We start from the raw sequence: 27,502 nt of genomic DNA, 5'->3' as shown, positions 1-27,502 counted from the left end.
ACACCAACTGAATCTAACGCGTGCCAAGTACTACGGTGACAAATGACGTCACCATCGAAGACATTGTTTGAGGCCCACATTGTTTTTTAACTTTTTCTTTCATTCTTTTAGTTTTATATGAAAATTTTGATGGCCCCGTCCAACTTCGGCTTAACCATGTCAAAGTAGATTGACAAGATTTTTCCTTTTTTTATTTATATATATATATAAAAAAAAAAAGGGTTTTACCATATACAAATGCTTATCGGTACAATGATCGGCCAACGCAGTTGGTATTTGCTAGTACGAAGTAAGCAATTTATACACTAAGATTACAAAGAATTGAGTATATAGTGAGAACACAGCATGGCCATTGCATTGATTCCACGAAAGAATATGGTTTGTCATACTCTTATTTAATTTGTAGCAGAGCTCAATCGATGTGCTGCACGGTCAAGGCTGAGTTCATGTCGGCGAAGTCCATGCCACATCTCATTTAAAGCTTCATTCGACAATGCAATCTTGGCAATATGTTTATGGAGAGCCTCCAAGTTGACAATGGGGGCAGTGGTAGGGCGCCCATGAGCACACTGCATGTTAAAAAGACTCCCAAAATAAGCCGCTTAATCAGAAGTGGCCTCCATAAAATGTCTGTATGAATGTCACTTACTTGGAAACATAGAGAAGTCTTCTTTAGTTCTTCAACGATGAGGGAACACTCTGAAGGTAGCAATAAGTCCCCAAACATAATTGCACCTTTAATTAAAAAATTATTAAAAAAGAAGAAGAAGAAGAAGAAGAAAGGTCTGAGTTCTCTAACATAATTGTAATTAAATGGTAATAAGAAAAGTAAGAATATAACTTGATTAAATAAAATAACAAGGACTCCTTGTGTCTGCTTTGAGTACTGACACTTTTACCTCTGCATGCTTTTGAATTAAGGATACGAAGTACAGATGGAGGCATTATTGATGATCCATCTGTATCACTGAGCTGAAGGTGAAAGAAAAAGCTGGTGTCAGTAAGGTATTTAACGATAGAGAAACTGCACAAAAATAATAATAATAATAATAATAATGACGAAAGGTGCTAGCAAGAGATCTGAGTGCTCTACACTACCTGCTGAAGAAATTCCATAAGATCTACATCAGATAACTTGACACCTAAGATGCATGGTACCTGTCACGTCATCGTTCAATAAAACACTATTATAGCAAGAAGATGATGAACATGCAGAGACTCAGCTTTTTGCACCTTTTAGAGTGACTAAAGTTGCAACAATATTTTCAACCGATTACTGTTCCTTCAAGAAATGGAAGTAGATAAAAAAAAAAAAAAAAAAAAAATTTCTTTTTTTGACATGATTTGAGCGCACTTTAGAGCAGCAAGAATTAAAAAAGAGAAATGATGATGCTCACCGCAAGAAGTGTGACAGTTGTAGGTTTCCCATGGAGAATGTTCAAATTCCTGCAAAAGATTAAAATGATATAGACCTTATGGAATCAGGTAAATAGAAAATGTTCAACATAATGTAAGCTTCCTAGCAAGTTTTTTTGCAGATTCGTACAAATGAACTAAATCAGGTGAATATAGTAACGCTATAGAACAGATGAACGACAAAACATAATGAAAATGAATACAGCATGTATTGTCACTGGAAGCATTAGAACATGAACATAAGACTCTACTTCAACGACCTAGCCTCATGCCATAATAAAGAAATATTCTTCACAACGCTGGATGTCGACATTGGTATAATATTCTTTAGACTAAAAACTAACGACAGATTTCTCAGACAGAGATATATACCTTTTGAAGGACCTTGAATCTTGTGCATGAATGTTGCAGATCCAACCCCAATCTTTTACCGACTCAGCATAATTGTGCAATAACTGGTACCCAATCTCTGGCAGCATCTAAAATTACACATAACAGGAAACTCAAATACCCAAGTAACCAATTAAAGCTTCATGAAGCATCAAATAGAGACATACCAGCTCTTGTTCAGCATCCAGATACATAATTGTCCTGGCTTCTCCAGACAAGACCTACTCATTAAATAAGCTTGTCAGACGAATAAATTAAATCTTTCTAAAAGTTTCAGTAAGAAAAACATCTGTACCTTTTGACGCAGCTCCTCTAGCCGAATCCTTTCATCTGCAGCATGCTGTAGGAAAAAGCCACTTCGAAGTCATAAACTAGTGTAACTTGTGCATGTATGAGATTTAGATGAGAAATATGATCTAGAAGTATGAATGAACCTGATCAATAACAGCAAGCGTTTTGCCAGCCACAATTGGAATAAACTTCTTATCCACCTGTTGGAGAACTTTGGCATTCTCCAGGAAATGCTTGTTAATAGAATTAGGAACCAATGAGTCAGTAGCGAGGTGCAAGAACCCAGAAGAAATATCAAGTATATCACTCTGATTGCGGACATCGTGTAATTTATTATTACTCTGCATACCACATGATTAAATATCCAATCAACAGTTGATTAGAATGGGCAGCATTTATTGCATTAAATTATTACGAAGCTGAATAACTCATTGTTAATAGAAAAAAAGGTTAAAAAAATGCAAGATCACTTACTGCAATCTGCGGATAGCGTTTCCCCCACTTAGTCCAGGAATCAAGGGAATCTTGAAATTCTGTAGAGACAATTTCTGAAAAATCAACATTGTACTTCTAGCATCAGGTTCACTATAAAGCTTACACTGCTGTGCAGATGCCTAAGCAACCAACACAAGCTGCAACAGGCTTAACTATTTTTCTCTGTCATTCAATGATTGCCCATTTAATAATTCATGAAAAACACTTGCTATTGCAAAAACTTTTGTTAGTCTCTTCAATCATTCCAGATCCCTCAATACCTGATTTCTCAATATGAATTTATCTAATGGGCATAACTTCTGTATAAATAAACCAAAATACCTTCAACTGGATCAGTATTTGTAATTTTGACATGTAGAGATTGTTCAAGCTTTTCATCTTTGTGAACATTCTTGATGTCTTCTTCAAGGTCTCTCACATTATTCTCATCTGGCCTGGAAGCGAGTCTACAGTGACTAAGAAATTAAACCAGTTTCAGCAACTTCCAAAAGTAAAAAAGAAAAAAGAGAAGAGAAGAGAAAGAGAGTGAAGAAGAAGTACAAGTACAAGAGAGAAAGACGAAGAAGAGAGAGATACTAAAGTGCACCTGGTATCTAAGAATAAATCCTCCACAGCACTTTGCTTCAAATTTTGATGAAAAGTGTCAGAAGAATGATGGGGATGCTTCATCTTGCTCTCTTCTGCACCATACAGGTTTATTAGCTAGTCTTGCATCTCACCAACTCTTAATAGAAATTCACATAAGAATACCAACATAAGCAGGGACATTGACTTCACCTGTTTCCTTTGTGACAGGCTTTGTCACAGGATGATTCAAGGCAATAAACCTTCTTTTACTTCTATAAAATGGTGGAGCCGAGTGGCTTCTTGACCTTTCTTTGATAGAATGGTACCTTTCACAGTGCTGGTAGTCAGCAAGCCGGCCTCTTTGGCTTTTGTAGATTCCAGTATCTGTGTGATCTCCATCATGTGAATCACAATTTGACCAGTGTGTCTCATCTGTCAATATATCTGTGCAAAGCGGGGAAATTTCAATATTCAAATTGTGTCTTTGGGGGAATCGGCTTGGAGTAGTAAAATCTAATCCACTTTTTGTCCAACATGTGGTGTAGTTCTCTTGGATGGAGCTGTTCAACTTCATGTCATGACTGAATCTGTGATCCTTTTCTTCACTATCCAAAAAATTCTTATTGCCAGCCCTTATAACAGATCTAGATCTCTCTTCAAGTGTGTCAATATCAGGGCAATTTTCTACATCCCAAGGTGTGGCTTGAGATGAGGAATCTGAGGCTACAAAGCACGATTTAGAGTGTATGGTCTGATGACCCGAGCCAATCCTTCCCGTATCTGTGCCTGAATAAGATGAGAAACCATTTTCTTCATCAAGATGCTCCTCATAAAATGGGGTCGACTTTACAGAAGCTCTTGACAGACAATCAAATTGTGCATAGGAGTCAGATTTTGTCATTACTCTGGGAAAAGGCTGAAAAGCTGATGCCTGATCCTGCCACAAGGTCCTTGACATATCGAACTGATTGCTGAAATCAATTTTCGGAATATCATATCGGTAAGAAGACGCACTTAACGTTCCCTTGTTCCTGAAGCAATCACTTTGAAAATCAAGCTCATTGTCCATAAACAATTCCCTCCCAAGTGGAAGGCTTCTATTTGTGGAGCAACTCTTTAGAAAAGGTTTCATCATAACCCTGCTCATCTCTAGATCATTACTGACTTCTGGGCTGTCACAAGGTACTGCACTCCTTGCTGATCCAGTGCTAACACTTGGACCAAGTTCAAACTCATCTCCCGACAAAAAGCCAACATCACTGTCCTTCAGATTAATACTGGACCTTTCTGCAGCAGTAACTCTATTCTGCAAGAAATAATCTTCCGCTAAGGAAAAATGGTTTTTAGAAATACACGGTTTGTTCTCACGCTTTCCAGATACTTTAGGCATGAATTTGGCTAGGGAACCATCCCATGCTTCAAAAGAATAGTCAGAATGCTCAACATAATCCATCTCAATTTCATGCTCTTTGAAGTCATTGGCATTGTTATTAGAGCACTGCATTGAAATTAGTTCATGATCCTTACAGGACAAACAATTGTCTTCTTTGGTGTGTATCTTTGAACAAGAAGAAAGAAGGTCAAAAGAAGCTTGGTGATTCTGAATCTTAAATTTCTTTCTGCCACTTGTGGAGTTCCCCAAAAAATCTTCATCAAGTAGATCTAGCAACCAAAAAGAAAGGATACCAACTTAGAAACAAAAAACCAAATTATTTCATTAAGGTTCACAACAATGTTGTAGCAACAGTTAAATTTGATAGCAACAGGAAGTTAAGCAAAGGAACCAGTAAAATAGATTATACTACACCCATATTGACATCAAAGCTAGCCATTAGATATAAAGATATCCAAACCTTTTGCTGCAGGCACACTGGTGTCCCCTCTGTTCCACATTTGATCGACTCCAACAATATCACCTGCATGACAAACAGATGCTCCTAGAAACATACCAGAGGCTAATATAAGTTTCAGAGGCCATTACACCAAATGATATAAACACCACTGCCCCACCCTACCCCCACCAAAACGAAAACAGAAAGAAAGGAAAGGAAAAGAAAAAAACATAAATGATGTCATGAGCAGCTTGCCATATTGAAGGCATACATACCATAAGATCTTTTTTCCTTCCAGAAGTTTTGAATGGTCTCATTGATAAAGGAAAGTACAGGAACCCAGTCCTGGCAGTAAGGAAAAAAAATATCCAGTAATTCCCAAAAGGATGGCTAGATTACTTTTTGAATAAGTAGATTTTCAATCAAACTGAAATAACACTACATTTGTTACACATTTCTATAAGTCTGAGACAAATTTGACAGAAAAATTACCTTAATGCTGCCTTACAAATGTTAAGGCAGTCCAGGAAATTAATATTAAGATATATGCCCCCTTTTTTTTTTTTAGGAAGTTAATACTAAGATATATGGCAATTTTTTTTTTTTTTTTTTTTTTGGGTAATTAATATAGATTCCAAGTTGGTAATGCTCTATAATTTATTATGGAATTTTATGTAAATTAGCAAGCAAGAGCTGACAGAGAAAGACTACCTTGAACTCAACATATGTCTTTGATGGTTCAAAGGTTAAATCATAGAAAGATCGAGGACAACAGATATTCAGAATGAAAGCAGGATATGCTTGAGACCTACTTCTCTTCTTATTTTGGGACCTGCTCACAGCCCTCACTTGATCCGAACACTCAAATCTAGTTGCCAGTTGATTCAGCAGTTTGTGAATTGGCCCTTTGCATACAAACTGTGAGTTAATATCTGCCAGTGTCAAGGTCAAGGATCAAAAGAACATTGCACTAAATCCTTTCCAACACCCAAGAGAGCCACCCAAAAAACTTAGTACATCATTCACAGATATATAGACATGGATACAGACATATTGAAAGACCTGCAAAAACAAACACCCAGCAATAAGAAAGAGGAACAGTGAGAATATTAAGAGATAATCAGTACATTATCAACACAAATCCCTCAACCTTAATGGTTGGATCATCAACAGAAGGACCAGATACGTAACCGGAGACCTTTAATTTGCCATCACTGGCATTTAATTCACGAAGAGAAGCTGACACCTCTATTCCAAAACTACTGGTCAATAGTGTCAAAGGAGAAGCGGGATGCGTGCAAAGAAGAACATCCTCACTACATATTGAGTGAAAAATGTCAGTGACATATCAGAAAATCATGCATGCACCAACTAGACAATGTAACTAGAAGTACCTTTCAATATCAACAACTTTGAAAGAAACTTTTGAGTGCACAAGGGCAATGCGAAGTACACATTTCTTGACTGACTGCAAGACCTTCTTTGGGCTTGAAGACCAGTAATGCAAAACAAAAGCATATTGAGTCAGCTCAAATTATTGCAAGTCCAATGATTATTTAGTTTAAGGAAGCTGAGAACACTGATGATAAACCAACTAACAATACAAAATTCAAATTATAAGATTCTCCATGTAAAAGGAAACCTGAATTGAATAAACTTTCTTCGAACTGGTTGATTGTAAAACAAATCACGGACAACAACTGCCAGTGGCAATATAACGTTAGGATCAAACTGCATAGCATTTATATGAAGTTAACATAGAAATGGAACAGGAATGTTATGAATGGAGTAGGTAATTTCCAGTACAGCTACAAACATTAGAAGCACATAATTGTCTCAGTCTTTATTAGAAAAGAAGTTTATTTTGCATTAAAATTTTCAAAGCATGAATGTCAAACTAATTCATAAAGCAACTAGAAGTGTCCCTGTATATACCAATTTTGAAAAATCCACTTCACTTCCGATTAAATAAATACAAATTACACGTATAGGTTAATTTCATAAATTCTGTTCATGCAAGCATACAATATTCTCATGCACAAGGCTCAAAATGTCCACTAGCCTACATCAGGACCTTAGGAAGAGGAAATGTACTATGGGTTCCTACCTGTTGTGCCCACATCCTTCCTCTCATCATCAATTCCAATATACAAACATTTACTTCCCTTTAAAAGAAAAAAAAAAAAAAAAAAAAGGTGGAAAAGTCAGCTAAGCAAAACTTGCTCAAAACACTTTCCGTTTAGTAGTAAAATTAAAACAATAAATCAGTCCATACCTTTATAACCTTGCGATATCCATTTGGCTTTCCATAAGCTTTTGTTACAATTTCCAACAATGACACATCAGATAAGGAAGCCAATGCTTCTCCTCGGAAGCCAAAGCTCCCACTTGCAGCATCCTTATGAGCATGATCAAACTTTGATGTAGCTGCTTATGCATTATACATACCCCGGAGTTATCATATGACCTGCTATTGCTAAACAAAGGTTGTGTTTGTGCATGTGTGTGTGTATGTTTGTACGAGTCCGTATGCATGTGCAATATAGATAGCAGATTGCTTTTACATATAATACACCTCTTTTATGATGCACTCCAGAATCTTCCATTGGATGTTTATCTTTTATATTACCCTATATTATTTCAGTTTAGTTATACTCACTTTAGCTAGTAATCTATAATATTTCCACTCCTCGCTCAAAAATGCAATGCATTTCAACCTCTCATCCTTATTTTGCCAAATGAAGGACTGTTTAAGTGACATGAGAACCAAAAATAATTATAAAGCAAAAATGAAACTTTACCATATCTTTCTCCCAAAAACGCCAATCCATCGCGAGTGATACCAGATCCTGTAAAGGTATAAAACGGACCAAAATAAAGACCCCCAAAAAAAAAATATATATATATATATATTGTGCTGTATAGTTTTGACCCAGACAAGAATATTAGTACTGACCATCATCCACTACTTTTACATAGCACGTCCCAACGCCTAGAAAAACTGATACCTGAAGCGGTAAAAAATTATCAAATCGCAGAATTCTGATCTTGCTTTCTCATAGCAATTCCTTTCGCCAACGGAATGCTATTGATCAAGATCTTGCAATCGAAATTAGATAACGGGAACTTGTATTACCTTCGACGCACCGGCATCCAAGCAATTGTAAATCAGCTCTTCCACAACCCTTGTTAGGTCAAACAGAACAATTCCAGAGCGCACTGAACTACGAACAGCTTCTGGCAACGGCTTGATGCTTCTCATCCAGAACCTCAACTACGCTGAAATGCTATGAAAACCTAAACTTCAATATCCAATTTATAATGGTTCTCTCTTTCTCTTTCTCTTTCTCTTTCTCTCTGGGCGATGGAAGACTCAGACTAACTGATAATTCATCGGGCAAATGAAGAAAATCACAGAGATAGAGAAAATGCATCCACGAATTACAGTAACATGTCGCTTACCGACGAAGCTATTCCGGTTAGGATTCTAGGGTTCCGACGGCACGACACGCAGTTCTGATCATATCATCTCAGAGATTCTGACTCCGACAGCGGAAGGAGGAATTCAAAACTTGAAGAAAAAGGCGGTCTCTACCGAACCGCGCGAACTCAAGCCCCACAAAGGTGTCGTTTGTGGTAACCACCTGGTAGACTGGGCTTTGATAAAGCCACAGACGAGCATCTTGGTGAATCACTGGTATGACGTCATCTTAAGACACTTGTAACCCTCTTAGGCCAACACGTACATATTTGAAGCACTTAATTTTTATTTTTCGGATTTTATCAATTTGACGGCTGTGGTTTTGATTGGTCGGGTAGGTTCCCCGCAGGTAATCAAAGTCATTATCTAATTTTACAGACTTTTATGATGGACCCCTTCGCTTTCTAATGAGGAGGAACATGTCGTCGTTGTCTAGTTACGGAAATACCCTCCGTCCTTCCTCGTCTCATTATATAGTTAATCGGTTACTGCCTTTCTAGCCCATTAAACTAAAATTTAAGATCTAATCTCGTAAATGAATTAGTTTACATAAGTAGAAGTATAGAAAGAAAAATATATATATATATTAAATTCTTGATATCTTGAATAATGTTATATTTAAAAAAAACATAAGGCATACTTTAGCCTACTAATTTGTTCATCAATGGCTTCGTTACTTTTCATCCATACATATCAGTCCAAATATACATAGGACAATTATCTTATGAAGAATGATTCTTCTAGCTAAATCTTATTAGCATGTGTATTAAACAAATAAACTTCAAATTAGTCCCTTTATCTCAACAATTTAGAAAATTATTTATCACTTTAGGTTATTTTCAGTGTGTATTGTTAATTGGTGATACAAAGATTTTATGAGAAATAATGTTAATTCTTTTATTATTTACATAATATTTTGATAAATGAAACTGAAAATTTATTAAAAAAATAATTCACATACAGTAAAATCTCTATACATATTACTATAAAAATGTATTCATTTAAAGAAGTTATTTATTTATTGTTAAATGAATAATTTATTGATAAATAATTATTTATTAATTAAAAAAGAATTTTATATTATTTTCAAGAAATAATTTACTAATTATATAATATATATTAATAAAGAAAAAAATCAACCAGGCTTGATCAAATTTACAATTACAAAATTGATCACAAGTCAATCAACAAATAAAAAAATTAATAAAAAATTTTATCATACAGAGAAGACTACTAATGAGAGGAATAAAAGCTATTAAGTAAATTTTTTTTATTAAATATAACAAATGTTTATATATATTATTTATTTTTTTACAAGTATAATCAATTATTAATTTATACTTTCAATAAGTTCTAATGGATTTTTTTGAAAATCTCAGTTGAGACCAAACAATTTATTTATTTATTGAGATTTTACTGTATTAATATTCTATTTATTTAACATATTTTTTACACTTACTGAATATAAAGAGTATGAGAATCAATTATTAAAAAACTATACGATAAGTATAAACTAATTTAGTACCAAAAAATAAAAAAGTTTGTATCCAAAACAATTGCATCACCCACAAAGTAGAAGCTAAATATAAATAAGAGGCGGTCGGAAATGAGGAATTTGGAGATGGGCAATATGGAGAAAACAATATAAATAGAAGTTATTTAGGCATGGATACAATGAAGAGAATGACACAATCAGAAATGTGAAGGATACAAGTGTAAATTAGACAAGAATGGTGGCATTTACGTAGTTTGGTAATAAAGAGAGTTAAATGGTGGTGTTCGTGGGATTTGAGTCCCTGGGGTTCTAGAACCAGAACCAATCGAAATTCTTTCTGACAATATAAAAAAAGAAAAAATTAAAAAAATATATATATTTATTGTATTTTATTTTTTGAAAAATACACACACATATATAAGAGGATCTTCCATTTTACCTCAGGACCTGGATTTTCTTCCTCGTCTATCTCCATCTCTGAAAACCCTAATTAGAGGTCGCCGTTTGTGTTTCACTTCTGACTCTTTTGGACACATAAAAATATAAGATCAGGTAATTTGCTTTTAACTTCGTTCTGATCATTGTTTTCTATTGAAAATTCAATAAAATGAAGCACAAAGTTGTCAGGATTTGTGTGAATTTTTGTTGAATCGAGCTTTAAAGCATTGTGAATTTTTGTTAATTCTGATTCAATTCTCTGTTATCGATCTTAATTATTTGATGAATTGGGATATTCGCCGCTCTGCATGATTTGGTGTCTGTTAATTTCTCGTATTGTTTCCTTTTTAATTGTTTGATTCTCGTTGTTGCATTGGATATTGATGATGGTGGTGGTGGTGATGGTGATGCTTTGCTAGCTTGCTATAGAAGTGAGGTTTAGATGAGGGAAATAGAGTGTTTCTTTTTCTGGGTGTTCATTTCTATGTTTTTTTCTTTTTTGTGTAATTTCTATGCTAAAAGAGCACAGAAGCTCAAAATAGCTATATGATTGTCGAAGTTTATCTTAATTGGCAATCAAAGGAAGCAAAAATGTGATGTTTGAGGATCAATTTCTCTTACCTTTCATATGCTATCGATTCAAACCAAGTCATGGTTGATTTGATGCTGGATTTAGATAAAGCGAAGATAATTTTGGTAGGTTATTAACATTTCGTTATTGATTGTAGCTTGTTGTAGGGTTTGTATGTGGATTGATTACCTGGATGCTGAAGGTGTAATTGTTATTTTATCTTGTGTATAGATGGAGTGGTTGTTCTGTCTTTGTGAAGAAATTTGGGTGTAAAAGGTCAGGCCAGAGGAGGAACAAATGGAGGCTAATATATGCGATGTCAATCATTTGGATGCTGACGTTCTTTTGCCTCCTCGAAAGCGTCTGCTAGCAGGATTGAAAAAACAGAATTCAGATGGAGATAGTACTTCGCAACCATCTCTAGTTCCTGCTGCTTCTTCTCCAGCTTCTTCCTCTTCTGCTTCAGCATCTGTGTTTGCTTCTTCTTTGTCACCTTCTTCAAGTGAATTTAACAATCGTCTTAACAATTTGTTAAGTTCTCATAGTGCAAATCTTTCACCTGAAGAGATAGTTGATGCATCAAGGATAGCAGCTTCTGCTGCAGCTAAGGCTGCTGAGACTGCTAGAGCTGCAGCTGAAGAGAAGGCAGCGATAGCAGCAAAGGCAGTGGCTGCTGCCAAAAGTGCTTTAGATTTGGTTGCCTCTTTTTCTGAAGAGGGGGCCAGCAAAGATAGATACACGAGAAAGAATAAGTTGAAGAAGCATGTCCCAGTTCAGCTATTGTACAAAAAATACCAACCAATTGAGAATTGTAAGAAAGATGAAGAATTGGCTCGTAAGTTGCACAGAGCAATAAACAGCTCCCCAAGAACATGTAAGAATTCTTCGAGTTCTGACTTGAGGGGTCATAAACACAAGAAGCCTAAAATCTCATCCACTTCTGAGAGAACAAGGTCCAATGGAGATATGGTATTGGAGCAAAACCGTACATCTGCTTGTAATGGACATGCTGTAGCAGGTGAGGTTGATGATTCTGAAGGTACCATCCGAGAGTCGTACAAAAATAAAGCAGATGAAAAGGCATGTAGATATGATAAAGCTGGCCAATTGGAGATGGATTACGGAGAAGCAGAATCAAGTCAGACAAATGAGAAAACTTGGGATGATATATCTACTTCTGGTAAAAAGAGAGGCAGAGTGAAGCTAAAAAAGTTGCCCTTGAGCATATGCACTTTCAGGGATCAAGCAAATCCCAAAGAAGAGGCTGATACTAGAAGCATGCCATTGGCTGATATGAACATGGGCAATCCTACCGGTGGCAATATGCCTTTGTTTACCATGGATCCATCTTCTGAGGTTGTAAGGCCAATTGAGGCAACTTCAGTGTGGAAATGTCAGCAGTTTAATGCACCTGCATGTGTAAAACAAAATAAAGTTATGCAGTCATAACATCCAAATCCTATTTTGGTGAATGGTGGCTACCAAAGATAGAAGTTGATAGCTGAGGTAGGATTCAAGATGCTCTTCTTATAGAAACGACGGCTTTGTTTCCTTTTATCTTTTATCTTTTTTTTTTTATTTTTTTTATTTTTTTATTTTTATTTTTATTTTTTTCATTTTGGCTTTGTAATGAACATGAAACTGACTTAAGTGTAAATTAGATGTTTAAATTCCTTGCATCCATGTTTTACGTAGAGAATTGCCTTTCCCCCACCCCTCCCCCCCCCCCCCCCCCCCCCCTCCCCCAAACACTCGTCTGCAGAGCTTGATATAAATTGTGTAGCATTGGTTGATAAGTTGCGAATTTAATTATGTACTTTAGCACCTGTTTTTCGCAAGTTTAATTATTTCGTTTTCTATACTTCCGCTTGTATTAAACATCTTAAAATTCTTCTAGTAATAAAAGGAGGTTATTTTATTTCTAAAGGTTCTTATTGGTCATGCAATAAAATGAGTAATAATAGAAATAGAAAAGTTTTATTTGACTCGGAGAACATAATTTTAAAGTCAGATTTTCAGTGGGTAAACGTTTCTCACTGATGGGTTGTCGTACCGACATGTTTCAAAAGTGTTGTGCAAATTTCTTGAAAGTTTACTTTTTGTTTGGTAAGCGGATTAATAATTTCAGTAAAATGTTAGTTGGTGTTTTCCATTGAGAAACTCAGCTTCTCCTCTCTTTTAAATGCTTGAAAACTCTCATATGCCTAATTTAAGGTAAATAATATGGAAATACTGGTCTTACACCTGTTTTTAGGCATTTAGGAGAGAAACAAATCTTCTAAAAGCCAGAAAATTTTAAAAATAAAATAAAATAACTCATCAAGATTTTTGTGGAAAATTCATCTGGGTTTAAAATCAATCACATTACAAGATGCATATCTACCAAAAAATAACAATAAGAACAAATATTTTTTGTTTTCTTCTGTTTCCAGTGCTAAACAATTTTGGGATCAAAATCACCATTTTAAAGGCTCTCTGAGAGACCTGACTTTACCGGTTGATCAGGGCAAGCATAACTTCTATGGAAAGATACGGTATGCTATGCCCACGCTGCTCTAGTAAAGCAAAGAAGGCAAACGGATTTTTTTCTTTTTACTTTTTATTTTTTAAGTAAATCCCAAGTTTGGAAACCCCACGTAAAGGCCCTTAAAAAAGACATAAAAAGAAAGCAGAGGAGCAAATTGGGGTGAATCATGATTGATGATGATCTCTATCTTGTAAACGTGACAGATTCTACGTGGAACAGTGGGTTTATGGTTGTCACTTGGCGGTCTTATCTTTAAGAAGCAGTTTTGGCTCCTTTGTAAGTCTTAAAAGTGATAGAAATTTGCATCAGAGACCGTTTTACTCTTCTTTCTTGCTTTCAATCAATTTCCTTCGATTGGTCATTTGCCCACTTGTTACGACTAATTAGTTTATCATTGCCAAATGTTATGTCAAAAATAAAATACCAATATTTCTATTTTATTTTTCTTTTGTAAAGGGACAGATTTTAAATCGGAAATAATATCCCAAAATTTATATCAACGGACACGTCATAATAAATACATGAATTAATACCGGCCAGCTACGTAATGGAAAATCAATGTTATTGTTTCTAATTGCAATTAATATAATATCGGTTCGCTATCATGGGATGGTATCATCACTTAGCTTTTTATATTTTACTTTATTTATTGTTTTTATTAATCAGGCTTCTAGGTAAGATTTTGAGGTTGTTATTTTAGACACCCCTCATGATTTTTTTTATTATTATTATTTTTTTTTGATAAATCACCCTTCATGATTGTTAGTGTCAGAGTGAGTCGCTTCTTCTTTATCTAACTAGAAAATAAAAACTTGCCATAAATGGGGATTAAACTTAAACAAGGTTTACGGAGGGGAAGAAAAACCCAGATTTTATGTCCAAAAAAGAAAAAATTGCATACAACAGTATCAATCTCTTTGTGCCTTCAGAGTTACTGTCTGTGAGATATTTGACAGCTGAGAGCTCATATATATATATATATATATATATCAGTTCGTGGGGCCAAATGTCTTAAAAGTCTCAGGGCCACTTTGCTTTGGACGGCGATCTCACCTGAAAACATCAGTTGGATTTGGAAGGATATGATAAATAAAAGTAGAAAAGACATTTTTCCATGGATTGGTTATAGTATAGGTGAAAAATAACCATTTAATGAGGGACCATTTCTAGCCAAATCAAACCAAACGGCTATCTTCCAAATGGCCACGATACATCGTTGTTCAGTACTTAATAAGTTCAATGTAAAATCCTAGAGAAATTTTCAATAAAAAAATTATTAAAAGTAGAAAAGACCCTTTTTTCCCTTAATTGGTTATAGCATTGTATGTGAAAAATAATTATTTAATAAGGGACCATTTCTAACCAAATCAAACCAAACAGCTGTCTTCCAAATGGCTACGATACATCTAAATAAGTTCTATGTAAAATCCTAGAGAATTTTTCAATAAAAAAATTATTCTGCTACATATAATAAATCCATCTTAAAAAAAAAAAAGAAAAAAAAGAAAAAAGAAAGGTAAATATGAAATATGTTTGAATTCTAAAGTTCCCCATACTAAGTTCTGAAGTCCATAATAGTTCTCGCTTTGTGATGTAAAAATTCACGTCAGTAAAAAATATCATATAAAAGAACAGTGGTAATGTAATGTTTCGGCTGGCTAGTTACACACACCACCAAGTATGTCATCACAGTGACGTATTTTCCTCACAAGTCACAAGAATCGTTACTAATTTACATCTTATAAAATATATAGTTAATAAAAAAAATAAATCTTATTAGGAGTGTAACAAACAAAAATAAATCACAATCAAAAGTCATATAGGTGGAGGGAGGGGCATGAGACTAGTGTTGTATGGTATCAACACGCTTCATCCCTTCTTCACTTTCCCACCTTGAGCTGAAGGTTGCTCATCCCAACATTAACCTTTTCAATACTTGGTTCATTCTTCATTTCTCTCTGGGTTGAATCGCTGAGATTCAGCCATGGATGTTGCAGGCACTGCTGCGCGGTCGGTCGCTTCTCTGGTGAAAAATCGAGAAGGGGACAAAGAAAGTCTGCAAACTCACGAGCATCAGTCTCAGAAAATTTGTATTTATCAATCAGCAATTTATCAAGTGACCAATATTTCAGCCTTCGGATTCTCTTTAGGTCTCCATGTCTGTCGAACAAATCCTTGGATCGAGCTCCTCCAATCGCTACCTGGAAACCCCAGCACAAAGGAGAAATGATATCAGATAAAATAGTCAAAAACAACGAAGCTTGGAGGGAAAAGTGGAAGTACCTTCCGTGGGATCTTTCCAAGGAGTTCCATCATCAGAGCAAGGTGGTCCTGAAATAATTCTAGTCAGTTCAAATTTCAATCATGAAGAAAAATAAAAATGTTCAGATAACTAATCCTTTGAAACAAGAATAAGTCACCAAAAGTTAACATACCGATAATTTATGTTTTGACTTTTTATGAGTTGCATAAAGAATCAAGGATTTTCAATTATGGAATTCAGAACCTTACCTTGATAAGACAGAGTATCCTATGGTCCAGTCTAGAGATATCAATATCAATAAAAATTTTCTCAGAAATCAATGGTAAGTTTATTATGTTATTTTATCTTACCAATAGCTCATTTATACTCTTCTACTGGCATTTCTCACTTGCAAGCAGAAGTCCCAAGGGAAAAAAACAAAAAAGCTAGGGTAGAGGAAAGGAGCATTTTCTAATTGGGTTGATCATACAAATACTAAAAAACTCGTGTGCAGTTATGAGGTGCTCAAGTACATTTTAACATCAATTTGATAACACATCAAATATAGTATATCATAGCAGGAATTTTATTATTCTATTTCTTTCATTTCAAAATTCTTTTTGATGGTTTTAATTTATAGTTGAAATATTAACTCGATGGCATTATGCCACATTGCATTAATGTTCTAGTCAAAATACAGTGCATAAAACCATTCTTACCTCATCCTCACAAAACCCTTGACCACTCTTTGGAGCAAACATCATGTCACCAGTAGCAAGCTCAAAGGCAGTGCAAGCAAATGACCACATATCAACAGAGAAGGAATAACCAGACTGCAGTATCACTTCAGGAGCTCTATACTGCCTCGTTTGAATCTCTTCTGCAAACTGCTTGTCAGCCCAACATGCATTTCCAAAATCCACAACCTTGCACCTTACATCAATCCCATCCAGGTTTCTCTCTGATTTTGGAGCCCCTCCCATAGAAGCTCTTCTTTCAGATATCTTAGCGACTGCCCTCCTAGCCCTTCGTTTCAACTTTTTCTCAATAATATTCATGGTAACTCCACCATTTGGATTTCCCTCGGGCCTTTCAAGAATTGGGCTGAGGTGAGACCTAATTGGGTCTTTGGCAGGATCAAGGGTGTTGAATAGAAGAATATTTTCTGGTTTTAGGTCAGTATGGATTATACCAAGTTCTCTATGCAAGTAATCCAGACCTATCAAAATGCATTTGCAAATCTCTTTAACTTTATTCAATTCAATTCCTTTGTAGCGGGTGTACTTGATTAGCCGGAGTAAGCTATCACCAAGAAATTCAAGGACCATGCAGAGATGCTGCCCGTTAGGGCCTGTGTGCTTAAAATGGTCAATGAGCCGCACAACATACTTGGAATTTGAGGGATCACCACTTGCAATAGTTGAAAGGACTTCAATCTCATGAAGAGCAGCTTGAGCAAACTGTGCTGCACTTTTTTGGATCTTAAGAGCAACGTACTTCTGACAAGTATATCAGTGTGATAGCATAAATGAGAAATAAGAATGTAAGAAAAAATGTAAAAAGGGAGTACTGCCTTATAACTTCTACAAATTTAAAGCCCCAATTAGTATTCTTTGTATATTATGTAGAAATGAGTTAAAGACGTTATTTTCCTTGTTTAGTAACTAATTCACATGAATCCATGGGAGAAATTAAAATGCCACTTTAAGATAGAATCCAATAATCCACGAGCTTCTAAGATTTAATTCCTAAAAAGTATTCTAACAAGCATCTCCTACAGTGAGTTAACTATCGCACATACTGACAGATTTACCATCATACACCAAAAAGAGTGTCCGTCCTAGTCCGAGTCAGACAGACAGGCTGCTGGCCAAATTGATAAACATCCAGGATGCAAACCTGGACCTACTGAGATCCTAAAGAACACAAACTTTTCAATCCTCCTTAACACGGGTCTTTATCTTTTTTATGCCAGTATAGCAAAAGTTTATTCTTCACCATATGCTAATTTCAGAAACCTTATGAGAAGATAAACAGGAAGAAAGAAACAAAACAATAGAAAGGGGGTTGTGATCCAATACTATTTTCATCTCTATCGAACATGAACACTAACGCCCAAATGCATATTCAGGTCAAGGACTACAATTTCTTATCTATCATTACTGCATACAGACAATAATAATTATTGATCATATAATATGTACGAGTTAAAAACAATGATTTATATATATATATATATATATGTGTGTGTGTGTGTGTGTGTGTGGAAACACCAGTTAAATTAATCCAATCATTTATAACACAACCAAATAAACCAATAAAATCAAAGAAGGAAAAAAAAGAAAGTTCAAAAATGCAAATCCCTTCTCCAAAAAAGAAAGGCCCTATAGAAGCCAGAGAAAATGGAATAATTGGGTCTAGAATTAAAATCCATGATTTGAAATTTGAAAACTTTATCAACATACAAATCAATAGGGCGGCTCCGATGTGAAAAAAAGTGATCTTTTGTTATGGTATTTTATCCGCATAAAATCTACAAGTCAAATTAATTGAAAAAAAAATTAACAATAATAAAAAAGAACGGCAAATATGAATAATAATAATTAAAAAAAAGGAATAATTTCAGCGCCGTTCTGATTAAAGATTTATGCCGACTCATACGATCATCAATATCCAAAACAAAAGTAAGAAAATTATTTATACCCCAGATTTAAATAAATAAATAAAACTTAAAAAAAAAAAAGGAAATGAAAGAGAAAAAAACGTACAGAGGTGGTGGTGTCGTAAGCGAGCCAAACGGTGGAGAACTGACCCCAACCGAGCTTTCTCTGAGCCACATAACGTCCTCCGTTGAACTGATCGCCGACACGAACAGCGTGGTATCCTCCTTTCCTATAAGAGTCAATGCCCTCCTCGTCCTCCTCCGACCCCGATGACGATGAGCACGACATCTCTCTGTGTATTCTTCTCTACCGTCTCTGATCTAACTCAAATTACAATCTGATCTCGCTCCGATAAATAAAACAAACAATACAAATCTCTGCTTCTTCGGAAAATAAAAATTAAAAATTAAAAAAAGAAAAGAAAAGAAAAGAAGACTCTCCGTTTTCAAATCTCCCTATTCGTCGGTATTCCTTATTAAAGAAAATTCAAAAAAAAAAAAAGGATAATATAGAAATTAGAAATAGAAATAGTTGGGATTTGAAAGAAAATTGGGTGTTTGTAAAAAATTCTACTTTTTTTGTTTTGGATTACACCTGAGGCTGTATTGGATCAGTGGGATTTATTAATAATAATAATAATAATAATAATACAATTTACAAAAACAATCTCATTCTTTTTCCTTTGTGACTATTTTGGGACCGTGTGGCTTTCAACATAACTCTCTCTCTCTCTCTCTCCTCCACTTTTCTCTCTTTCGTTGGTGGTGGTGGTGGTGCTAGCCTCCTCACTGTTCCTTCTCAATGGGATCTTTTTTTTTTTTTTTTCCTTATTTCTTTTTCTCTTAAAATGAAAAGGAATATCAATTTCCCATTTCGCCCCCCTCCTTTAACATTGTACAATGGGGTTATTATCTTTATTCTTGGGGTTGAAATGGGTATTAAAGTGGGTGGAGTGGATTATTCAGATTATTTAAGGAGTTTTTGATGGTTGGCTGATGGGCGTAATCCACCTTCCTCCCCTTTTTCCCACTCCTTTCGAAATTTCACCCAACTTTGGGTCACCACCTGAGGGCTTGAACCTTTCTTAAGGCCCATCTTCCTACAGCCCACCCATTGTGTACGATAATTTTTCCTTTCAAAATTTGTCGGACACGTGTTATTCGATTTATTTATTTTTTATTTTTATTTTACAAATTAAGTTTATTCAAGGCTATTAACAAATTAAGTTAATAATTATGGTTTTATGCAATTATGGGGTGTGGTTGCAATCTTTGTAACCAATTACGTGGAGAATGGTTAATATTGAAAAATTTACGCATAAATTAGATCAATATGTACCAATTCAAAAATAAAAAAATTTAATATGATTGATGGATTTTAAAATCAAAAATCTAAACTGTAATATCTTGAAATTAGAAAATATAAAGTACGATTAGCCTATTTTATTATTTATTATTATTATTTTGTTGAATATATTGCATAATTCATAATATTTCATATTTGGTTGCAAGAGGTGGTGGTACAATGTATATATATATATATATATGTACACACACCAAAGTACAAAATCCGTATTAACAAAGTAAATGTATGTAGATAAGTAAGATTGTGGTATGTAGGTCCATTTCCGTCCCATTAAAAAAATGTTGATAGCTACTTTGTGTATTTGTACTATTATAAGCATAACCATTTCCATATTAGATCCATCGTTTGGGTCACGGCCCACCCGACCTACCCTTCTACTTCAAAAACTCCCATACTCGTTCATATTTGGCTGAATTCCCATAAGCTTTCGTTATTTATTTATTTATTTATTTTTGTATCAACACGCTCATTCATTAATTTTCAGAGGACAAAAATTTTTTGACCACCGCTGACGAGCCTACTTATCCACTTTCATATTTTATACCCACTCTTATTTTTTAATTTTTAGCTCAAGTTAATACCTACTTTTACGAAGCTACAATAATATTAAAAGTGTATATATATAATATAATATTTTGAAATACTAGTAGAATAACTAAATTTTAAATCATTGGACGATAATAAAAAATAAGCTTCTTTATGAAGTTGCCTTGTCATCTCCAACGATTCTTTTCAGGTCCCAAATTCTTAAAAGCTGAAATAAAGATAGTGGACGCTAATTGCTAACCTCCAGATTGCATGAGACTTATGTAAAATATCATAAACTTTTCACTATTTAATTCCTTCCTGTACCAGACACCAAAAAACACACTAAAAGTCAAGCCAGGAACTTAATACCAATAACGAAACCGATAAAACTTAGGTTCATCATATTTGATTATAATTGTTGATGATCTACAACATAGTGGACGGAATACCACAAGGAAGTCATCAAATTTATCAAATTAACTTGATTAAGCTGATGTTACAACGCTAACCCAAAACCCCTCTTTAAGTAATCAGGCCTTGGGGGCAAAGATTTCCGTTAGACAAGACCAGGTTCCGGTGACTCCAATAACCATACCCAAAACCACAATAGTCACATCCACAACCATCCCATCCCAACTTCGTTCTTCCTTGAACACCATCAAATGAAACAGGGCAGGCAACACAAATCCCAGAACCACGCAAACACTACTGCCAACCAAAGACAAAAAGTCTGCAAAATTGGGCACCATCAGTGCCACCAGGCTCACCCCAAACACTATAATCCACCTTAGCCACATACAGTACCTTGAGTTGCAGAACCGCCTCTCCACCACCTCATATACAGGGTTCATCATCAATGGCAAAGTGAAGAACAGGTTAATACAAAGACACAGTTGCACCGCAGCGCTTAATAGTCCTTGCCCAAAATTGGTGGTGATTATGTCTTTTGTTTCTTCGCCAAATGCGAAGTAACCCAAAACCCCAAATGCTCCATAAATCAAAGCAATGAATGTCATGCACCAGGCCAAGACCTTACCAAATTTGTCTTTATCTTTAGCTTCCGATTCCAATGGCAGTATCATTCCAATCCCTTCGAAGGAGTAAACAGCCACACCCACACCGTAAAAGAAAACAGAGAAGCCCCCAAAAGCCTGCAAAACAGGTCTTTGCTTGAGAAAGATTATGAAGTCCTCCACAATAACAACGCCCAAAGCTCCAATATCGACCACATCGGCGAAAATGCTCAGAGGAGCCAAATGGGTCAGCGTTGGAATCGAATTCAACCCCAATTGAAATGGGAAACAACCCCAAAGGTATAATGCTTTTGGGGTAAGACCCAAAAGTCGGACTTCTGAGGAATCGTTGAAAAGGTAAGCTAAAGTGGTGGCGATGAATATGAGGTAGCTGACACAGAAACCAACCTGGGCGAGAATAATCATTGCGTCGACAGAGAATCTACCAAAGGGACCACATACGGCGAAACCCAGATCGCCAAAGGAGGTGATCTTGGAGTAGCCAATGAGGGAATCGAGCTTGGCGCGAGTGCGAACGAGAAGTATCATGCAGTAGTAAGTGAGGAAAGCGACGGAGAAGAGCATGAGGCAGCCGAAAACCCATCCGGTTTTCTTGAAAGTGTAAGGAAGGCCTAGGACTCCGGAGCCGACGATGGCGATGAAGATGTTGGCGAAGGTCTTCGGCTGCGAAGAAAGACGGCGAGGTTTGCCGAGAAGCGGGGTGTCTTCACGAGGTAGCGCGTTCGACGACGAGCTCGCTTCCTTCACATCAAACCCCATGTTCAATCAAACGCTCTCTCTCTCTCTCTCTCTCTCTCTCTCTCTCTCTCTAATCTTGTGAATCTGCAACGCTAAGCATGCAAGAGATATAACAAAGAAAGGTTTGAATTTCAGAAATCAGATTATATTCAATTGGAAGACTGCTAAAGAGACGGCAACAGGAAGGAAAATTAGGTTTAGGAAAGAGATTGAAAAAGGCGGTGGAGTGAATAGGAGGCTTTTTTTTTGTTTTTTTTTGGGGGGGAGGGTGGGCGGTGGGTGGTGAGTACGGACCTTTAGAATGGGAGATGAGGACGTCGGGATGGGGGGCTTTGCTGTGTTACTACCGTCCGCAGAGTGGGAAATTGGCATTCTTTATATAGTTTGTATTCATATATAAAATATCCGCGACAAAACATGTCTAAATTACCAAACTTTTTTTAGAATATAAAATATATTATTTTTCTGCTCGTAAAAAAAGAATAAGAATAAATAAAGGGACGCAGCACAAATTATCAAGAGATTAAACAGCAATAAAGAGAAGCATTGGCCAGCAAAGTCAGGAAAATAGAACAAAATGCCAAATATCAATATGAAGAATGATTGTCCGAGTTAGCACTTTTTATTTTAGAAAAAACAGAAGGACCAAATAGAAACCAGCTCGCTGCTTTTTAATCCATTTTTCCAATTTTGGTTTTTTATTTTTTTTTTCTTAATTTGTATACTGAGATGCATATGCATTTTAACTTCGCATTCTATCTTTTTTTTTTTGTGGCTATGCCCCCAGGCATCCCCTTCCCCCCAAGACTCGAACCCAGCGTCTACTGGCCTGGCTGTGGTGTGCTAACCACTGAGCTCCCACGCAATCTATCACTGATAGCAATTATGGTCAGAAAATTAATATAGCACTCACTTTTTATCAATATCATACAATTCAGTGGCGAAAAGGCTCCACCCTTTATTTTACAAGTTCACACAATATTCAATGCCCCATCATTGTTCATAATCACGCGTAAAACTATATATTCACCAAAAACAAATGAATAATCATACACCTATATATACAGTTGTGTAAGTCTTTGTACAGTATGCATATGTACGTATTCGTTGGCTTTTCTCATTTTGCATTTCCAAGTTTAAAATCATTAATCCATCTCCTATTTTTTATTATTATTATTATTTTTTTTTTGGTTATAATCCGTCTCTTATTATTTATGGGCTTTCTAGTACAATTATTTTTTCCTTTTAATTTAGTCTTCAGCATGGTAAGTGTGACTGTTAAAAGCGAGGCCACAAAATGACAACCATAAAGAGCACGGTGACAAAAAACCACCGAAAGTTCCAGAAAAAAGATCAATAGCCATTGATGAATGTGAAATAGATATATTCAATGTCTCGAAGCTTCATTTGTTGAAAAGATCACGAAAGGATAACGTCGAGTCATTCCAAGATAGAAAATATAGTTCCTAAAAGACATTTTTCCATAGCCTTTTGCTGTAATCCAAAGCTCAATAATTAACAAAACAACTATACCAATCTAAGCCTTGTTATTATTCATCAAAAAAAAAATATCTAAGCCTTATGATAATATGTCACCATCTCCCCTCTAGTACACTTGTAAAATAATTTTGTCAACATGTTACAACTACTGGCAAATAATCAGGTCTCTATTATGCAGTGTAAGATGTTATTTACACAGAACAAACTTTTGTTCTCTAACCATATCGATTCTTGACTTAGACAGAGAAGCAACGAGCTCCAGGCAAAATAATCAGGAATTATACCCCTTTCTACCATTTGCAAAAGGATCCTGATAGCCTTCTGAGACTCCCTTTCTCGACAAAGAGCAACCACAACAGGATTGTAACTTCCTGCATCAGGCAGACAGCCTCTTCCAACCATGTCTTCCATGAGTCTCAATGCATTACCAACTCTTCCTAGCCTGCAAAACCCACTGATCAGAGCATTATATGTTGAGGCAATGGGATAGTAACCGTGTGCAATCATCTCATTCAACAGCTCAAAGGCTTCAAAAAAACACCCTTCTTGACAAAATTTGTGGACTAGACAGTCATAAATAAGAACACTTGGAGCACCCCCTTCTTCAACCATCTTATTGTAAACCCTTTTTGCATCCTCAAGTATGCCTTCCTTACACAAATTTAAAATTCTTAAACTCCTATCAACAGCTCTAGGAAATAATTTCTCCATACTGGTTAGAAATGTAAGTCCGTCGTCTGAACGACTTTCCTTATATAGACCGTATATGACACTGTTATAAGGATTAATTCGACCCCCAGCAACACCCATGCTCTCTTCCATTAGTTCCAGGATTTTATATCCATCTTCTGTCCTTCCTCCAGAACACAAACCTCTAATTAATGTATCAAATGTAGCAAAATTCCACTTGATCCCATCTGTTTTCATATCATTAAACAGATCCAGAGCTGAATCCAACATCCCCACCTCGCAAAACCCAGAGATCAACACATTGTATGTATCTACATTGGGAAGGCAACCCTTAATCTCCATCTCCTTTAATATGCGAATGCCAACTTTCACTTTTCCTGATTTACAGAAACCCTTCATTAAGGTGTTATAAGCTAAAACATCAATTGTACCTCCCCTACTCTCCACTCTCTCTATTATCTCGACAGCTTCTGCTACACGGCCAACGTTGCAGAGAAGTTCCAGCACCTTAGTCACAGTAACAACATCAGGTACAAACCCCGAACTGAAGCACTTCTCTAACAAGACAAGAGCTTGGACCAAATTCTCCTCTGCACAATACCCCGATATTAAGACATTAAAAGTTACATCACTAGGCTCCTCTATCTCATTCATCAAGCTCCTAGCTCTCCCAACTTTTCCGTTCTTGCAAAGTGCATGGAGCAACGTGTTATAAATCACAGTATTAGGTGTGATTCCACGGGACTTCATCACTTGCAAAAGCTTAAAGCCATCACCAATTCTATTTGTCAAGCAAAGTCCTTTCATTAAAATACCAAAAGTGTAATCATCACCGTCAACACCACTTCCCATCATCTTTTTCCTATAAAATTCCCGAGCTATGTCAATGTTTTCCTTCACAAGAACATTGAGTATTGAGTTGAAGATCCTCAAAGAAGGTTTGCTGCCAAACCTGGAAACCAAGTCAAGCACTTTGATGACCTGTCGAACCATGTGAGCACGACCAAGGCCTCGGATGATAGTGACAAAAATATCCTCATCGGGAGGAGAGCCAATTGAGCTAGGCATTTCATCGAGCACCTCGTTGATAGTATCGAAGCGACGGAAAGTGCAAAGCTTGTGGATCAAAGCTCGGTAGGTGGAGGAAGAATGGTTGAAGTTGGGGAGTTTGGAGGCCCATCTGAAGGTTTGGAGGGCTTGGGAAGCGGACTTTTGTTCTAGTATGAGACGGGCAATGTGCTGGTGAGATGGGGCGGGAATGGATGAAGATAAAGATGATGAAGAAACGTGCTTGTACTGAAAGGCGAGATAGAATCTACGATAAGCTGTTGGGGAGAAAAATGGAAGCTTAGATGGGTAAATGATAATGGGCATCGATTCGTTTGCTTTTTTGTTTTGTTTTGTTTACACCCAGTTGATGTCCTATGTATTGTTTTGTCTTCGAAAGTGTGAGCTAGCAGTTCTGCAAAATTGTTGGTTACCAAATAAACCTCTCCCTCTTATCTGGGTGAGCCAACTATAAATCGCATGCGCGTAGCTTCAAAAGTCCCACTTTTCTTCGTTCTGTTGGTAGAAGCGGGCAAAAACCTCCCTTTTATTTCAGACCTCCCTTTTATTTCAGTCTCCAAAACTCTTACGCAATAAACACTTTTTTTTTTTTTGGGTTTCATTTTTTTTTTTTTTAATGAATCACCGATCAGTCTTGGCATCGGAATTAAGGAACCACGGCAAGAACATGTTTGGCTTTGCCGGTCACATCTCTTTTCATGCTCGCTTTTAGAGAGCTTCTTGTATGAGCAAACAAAGGGTGTGGTGGTGGGTTATTCAGTTTGTTATTATCTCTGTGCATCAGGTTATAAGTTCTAAATCGTGTAGAAGCCCATTTTGCCTTTTGCTGCAAACACCATTTTTACTAGTTTTTCATATTTCGAACTTCAAAATAAAAACGGAAGGCAGTTGGCTTTACTAACAAATCGGATCAAATTTCTGTTACTTTTTATTATTGTTATTATTATTATTATTAGTATTATTATTATTATTTTTGATGAATGACAAGCGTTAGGTTCATAATTCCAAACAAGAACGCATATATCAATTTTTTACGCGTGCTCCACTTTTAATATGAAGAAAAAGTTGCAATTTTTTAAGAAACATACCATCAACTTCTCAACTTAGACAGTCCATTTTCATAGCTAAACCGGTAAAGCATGAGCTTTTTAACACCAAAGCTTATATCGAACTCAATTGTAGAAGCATTATAGACTACGAATAATTCACATCCAAAGTTGTTCAAATTCTATTCTTCATACCATTCAAGATTTGCATTTAGCTATTTTCATCGGCAATGTAAGTCGAATTTCTAGAAAACCAAATGAGCTTCAAATCTAGGTGTTCGTTGTAACGATATTTGGAATCAGCAAATAACATACTATGAAGGCCATTAAAATTCAAAAGCCTGAAACTTGATGTTCTTAGATTATGTTTCTTTATCGAATATAATTCAGTGAAACTCATTCAAATGAAAAACATAACAAAATACCTCCCTTTTCTCAACAGCAATTTTTTTTTTTTGGGTAATGAGGAAAACATGAAGGGGGCAAAACTAGGGTTGGAAAATGGGGAAGAACTTGCATTCCTAATCCAAGTCCTTGACGACCTTAATTCCCATGGTATTAGCTGTACCAATGATTGATTTGCAGATTGATTCCAACGACATGTACTGGCAATAAGGATCGGATTGCTTCACCTTAGCGATTTCGTAAATGTGCTTCAGCGACAGAGTCGACGCCACCACGTGTCCCGGGCGGCTGCTTCCGGACTCGATCCCTGCGGCCTTCTTCAGGTACCAGGTCACCGACGGAGACTTCACCGTGAACTCGAAGGTGTTATCCTTATAGGCCGTGATCATCACCGCCATGGGAGTGTCTGGCTTGTACTTCTGTGTCCGAGCGTTGAAGTCCTTGCAGAAAGCCATTAAGTTCAGCCTGTACTGCCCCAAAGCCGGACCTACCGGAGGTGCTGGTCGAGCACCACCGGCTGGAACCGTCAGCCGGATGGTCGCCGACACCGGCCGCCGAGTTAGGATCTCCTTCAGGGTCGCCATTGGGTTTTGCGTTGGGAGAGCGAGGGTGACAACTGAGTTAAAGAGTAGGTTATGGTTATGGACTCTTTGAGTTCTTAGTTGGGCCCAACTATGGCTTTAGACCCAGGTCCTCTTTCTCTAACTAAGCCCAGCCTTG

General features: G+C 36.3%; 6 protein-coding genes across 7 annotated transcripts; 1 reads left to right on the top strand and 5 right to left on the bottom strand.

Annotated features, from left to right (window-relative positions):
• Positions 1 to 169: 169 nt before the first annotated feature.
• Positions 170 to 8,628, bottom strand: LOC107424301 (DNA mismatch repair protein MLH3). Its single transcript, XM_048478604.2, has 25 exons — positions 8,128 to 8,628; positions 7,948 to 7,999; positions 7,793 to 7,840; positions 7,267 to 7,418; positions 7,099 to 7,156; positions 6,634 to 6,691; positions 6,386 to 6,478; positions 6,142 to 6,307; positions 6,038 to 6,053; positions 5,703 to 5,923; positions 5,267 to 5,336; positions 5,013 to 5,096; positions 3,370 to 4,821; positions 3,179 to 3,272; positions 2,914 to 3,047; positions 2,572 to 2,645; positions 2,241 to 2,438; positions 2,102 to 2,146; positions 1,974 to 2,027; positions 1,789 to 1,895; positions 1,398 to 1,446; positions 1,099 to 1,158; positions 900 to 972; positions 650 to 735; positions 170 to 569 (listed from the first exon to the last, which is right to left on the bottom strand). Exons 1-25 carry the CDS (start codon positions 8,251 to 8,253, stop codon positions 396 to 398), a joined length of 3,744 nt encoding a protein of 1,247 aa, XP_048334561.2. The 5' UTR covers positions 8,254 to 8,628; the 3' UTR covers positions 170 to 395.
• A 1,573-nt stretch (positions 8,629 to 10,201) lies between these two features.
• Positions 10,202 to 12,655, top strand: LOC107424309 (uncharacterized). Of its 2 annotated transcripts, none has more exons than XM_025076737.3 (2): positions 10,202 to 10,519; positions 11,134 to 12,655. In XM_025076737.3, the coding sequence occupies exon 2, from the start codon at positions 11,274 to 11,276 to the stop codon at positions 12,423 to 12,425; it is 1,152 nt and encodes a 383-aa protein (XP_024932505.2). In that variant the 5' UTR covers positions 10,202 to 10,519; positions 11,134 to 11,273; the 3' UTR covers positions 12,426 to 12,655. The 2 variants fall into 2 exon arrangements, with proteins under 2 accessions (XP_024932505.2, XP_015889560.2); XM_016034074.4 differs by having other exon boundaries at positions 10,204 to 10,519; positions 11,208 to 12,655.
• Positions 12,656 to 15,088: 2,433 nt separating this feature from the next.
• Positions 15,089 to 19,226, bottom strand: LOC107424333 (uncharacterized). Its single transcript, XM_016034103.4, has 4 exons — positions 18,514 to 19,226; positions 16,465 to 17,244; positions 15,787 to 15,834; positions 15,089 to 15,704 (listed from the first exon to the last, which is right to left on the bottom strand). Exons 1-4 carry the CDS (start codon positions 18,694 to 18,696, stop codon positions 15,384 to 15,386), a joined length of 1,332 nt encoding a protein of 443 aa, XP_015889589.3. The 5' UTR covers positions 18,697 to 19,226; the 3' UTR covers positions 15,089 to 15,383.
• Positions 19,227 to 20,678: 1,452 nt separating this feature from the next.
• LOC107424334 (amino acid transporter AVT3B) lies at positions 20,679 to 22,367 on the bottom strand. Its single transcript, XM_048479767.2, has one exon. The coding sequence runs from the start codon at positions 22,092 to 22,094 to the stop codon at positions 20,832 to 20,834; it is 1,263 nt and encodes a 420-aa protein (XP_048335724.2). The 5' UTR covers positions 22,095 to 22,367; the 3' UTR covers positions 20,679 to 20,831.
• Positions 22,368 to 23,531: 1,164 nt separating this feature from the next.
• LOC107424332 (pentatricopeptide repeat-containing protein At2g17525, mitochondrial) lies at positions 23,532 to 26,271 on the bottom strand. Its single transcript, XM_016034102.4, has one exon. The coding sequence runs from the start codon at positions 25,635 to 25,637 to the stop codon at positions 23,733 to 23,735; it is 1,905 nt and encodes a 634-aa protein (XP_015889588.3). The 5' UTR covers positions 25,638 to 26,271; the 3' UTR covers positions 23,532 to 23,732.
• A 432-nt stretch (positions 26,272 to 26,703) lies between these two features.
• LOC107424336 (large ribosomal subunit protein uL11m) lies at positions 26,704 to 27,407 on the bottom strand. Its single transcript, XM_016034106.4, has one exon. It carries the CDS (start codon positions 27,364 to 27,366, stop codon positions 26,899 to 26,901), a length of 468 nt encoding a protein of 155 aa, XP_015889592.1. The 5' UTR covers positions 27,367 to 27,407; the 3' UTR covers positions 26,704 to 26,898.
• Positions 27,408 to 27,502: the final 95 nt, after the last annotated feature.

Source organism: Ziziphus jujuba, chromosome 7, assembly GCF_031755915.1.
Source record: "Ziziphus jujuba cultivar Dongzao chromosome 7, ASM3175591v1".
NCBI lineage: Eukaryota > Viridiplantae > Streptophyta > Magnoliopsida > Rosales > Rhamnaceae > Ziziphus > Ziziphus jujuba.
Note: the sequence above shows the minus strand (reverse complement) of the source record. Positions and strands in the feature narration are given on the sequence as shown.

Coding starts and splice junctions, on each gene's coding strand:
- LOC107424334 (XM_048479767.2), bottom strand. CDS start 22,094: ATGGGGTTTGATGTGAAGGAAGCGAGCTCGTCGTCGAACGCGCTACCT.
- LOC107424301 (XM_048478604.2), bottom strand. CDS start 8,253: ATGAGAAGCATCAAGCCGTTGCCAGAAGCTGTTCGTAGTTCAGTGCGC. Junction 7,419..7,792: donor GTTTTTGGGAGAAAGATATG/GTAAAGTTTCAT, acceptor ATGCATAAGCAG/CTACATCAAAGTTTGATCAT. Junction 5,097..5,266: donor GAAGGAAAAAAGATCTTATG/GTATGTATGCCT, acceptor GTATGTTTCTAG/GAGCATCTGTTTGTCATGCA.
- LOC107424309 (XM_025076737.3), top strand. CDS start 11,274: ATGGAGGCTAATATATGCGATGTCAATCATTTGGATGCTGACGTTCTT.
- LOC107424333 (XM_016034103.4), bottom strand. CDS start 18,696: ATGTCGTGCTCATCGTCATCGGGGTCGGAGGAGGACGAGGAGGGCATT. Junction 17,245..18,513: donor CTTACGACACCACCACCTCT/GTACGTTTTTTT, acceptor TATACTTGTCAG/AAGTACGTTGCTCTTAAGAT. Junction 15,835..16,464: donor AAGGGTTTTGTGAGGATGAG/GTAAGAATGGTT, acceptor GAATTATTTCAG/GACCACCTTGCTCTGATGAT.
- LOC107424336 (XM_016034106.4), bottom strand. CDS start 27,366: ATGGCGACCCTGAAGGAGATCCTAACTCGGCGGCCGGTGTCGGCGACC.
- LOC107424332 (XM_016034102.4), bottom strand. CDS start 25,637: ATGCCCATTATCATTTACCCATCTAAGCTTCCATTTTTCTCCCCAACA.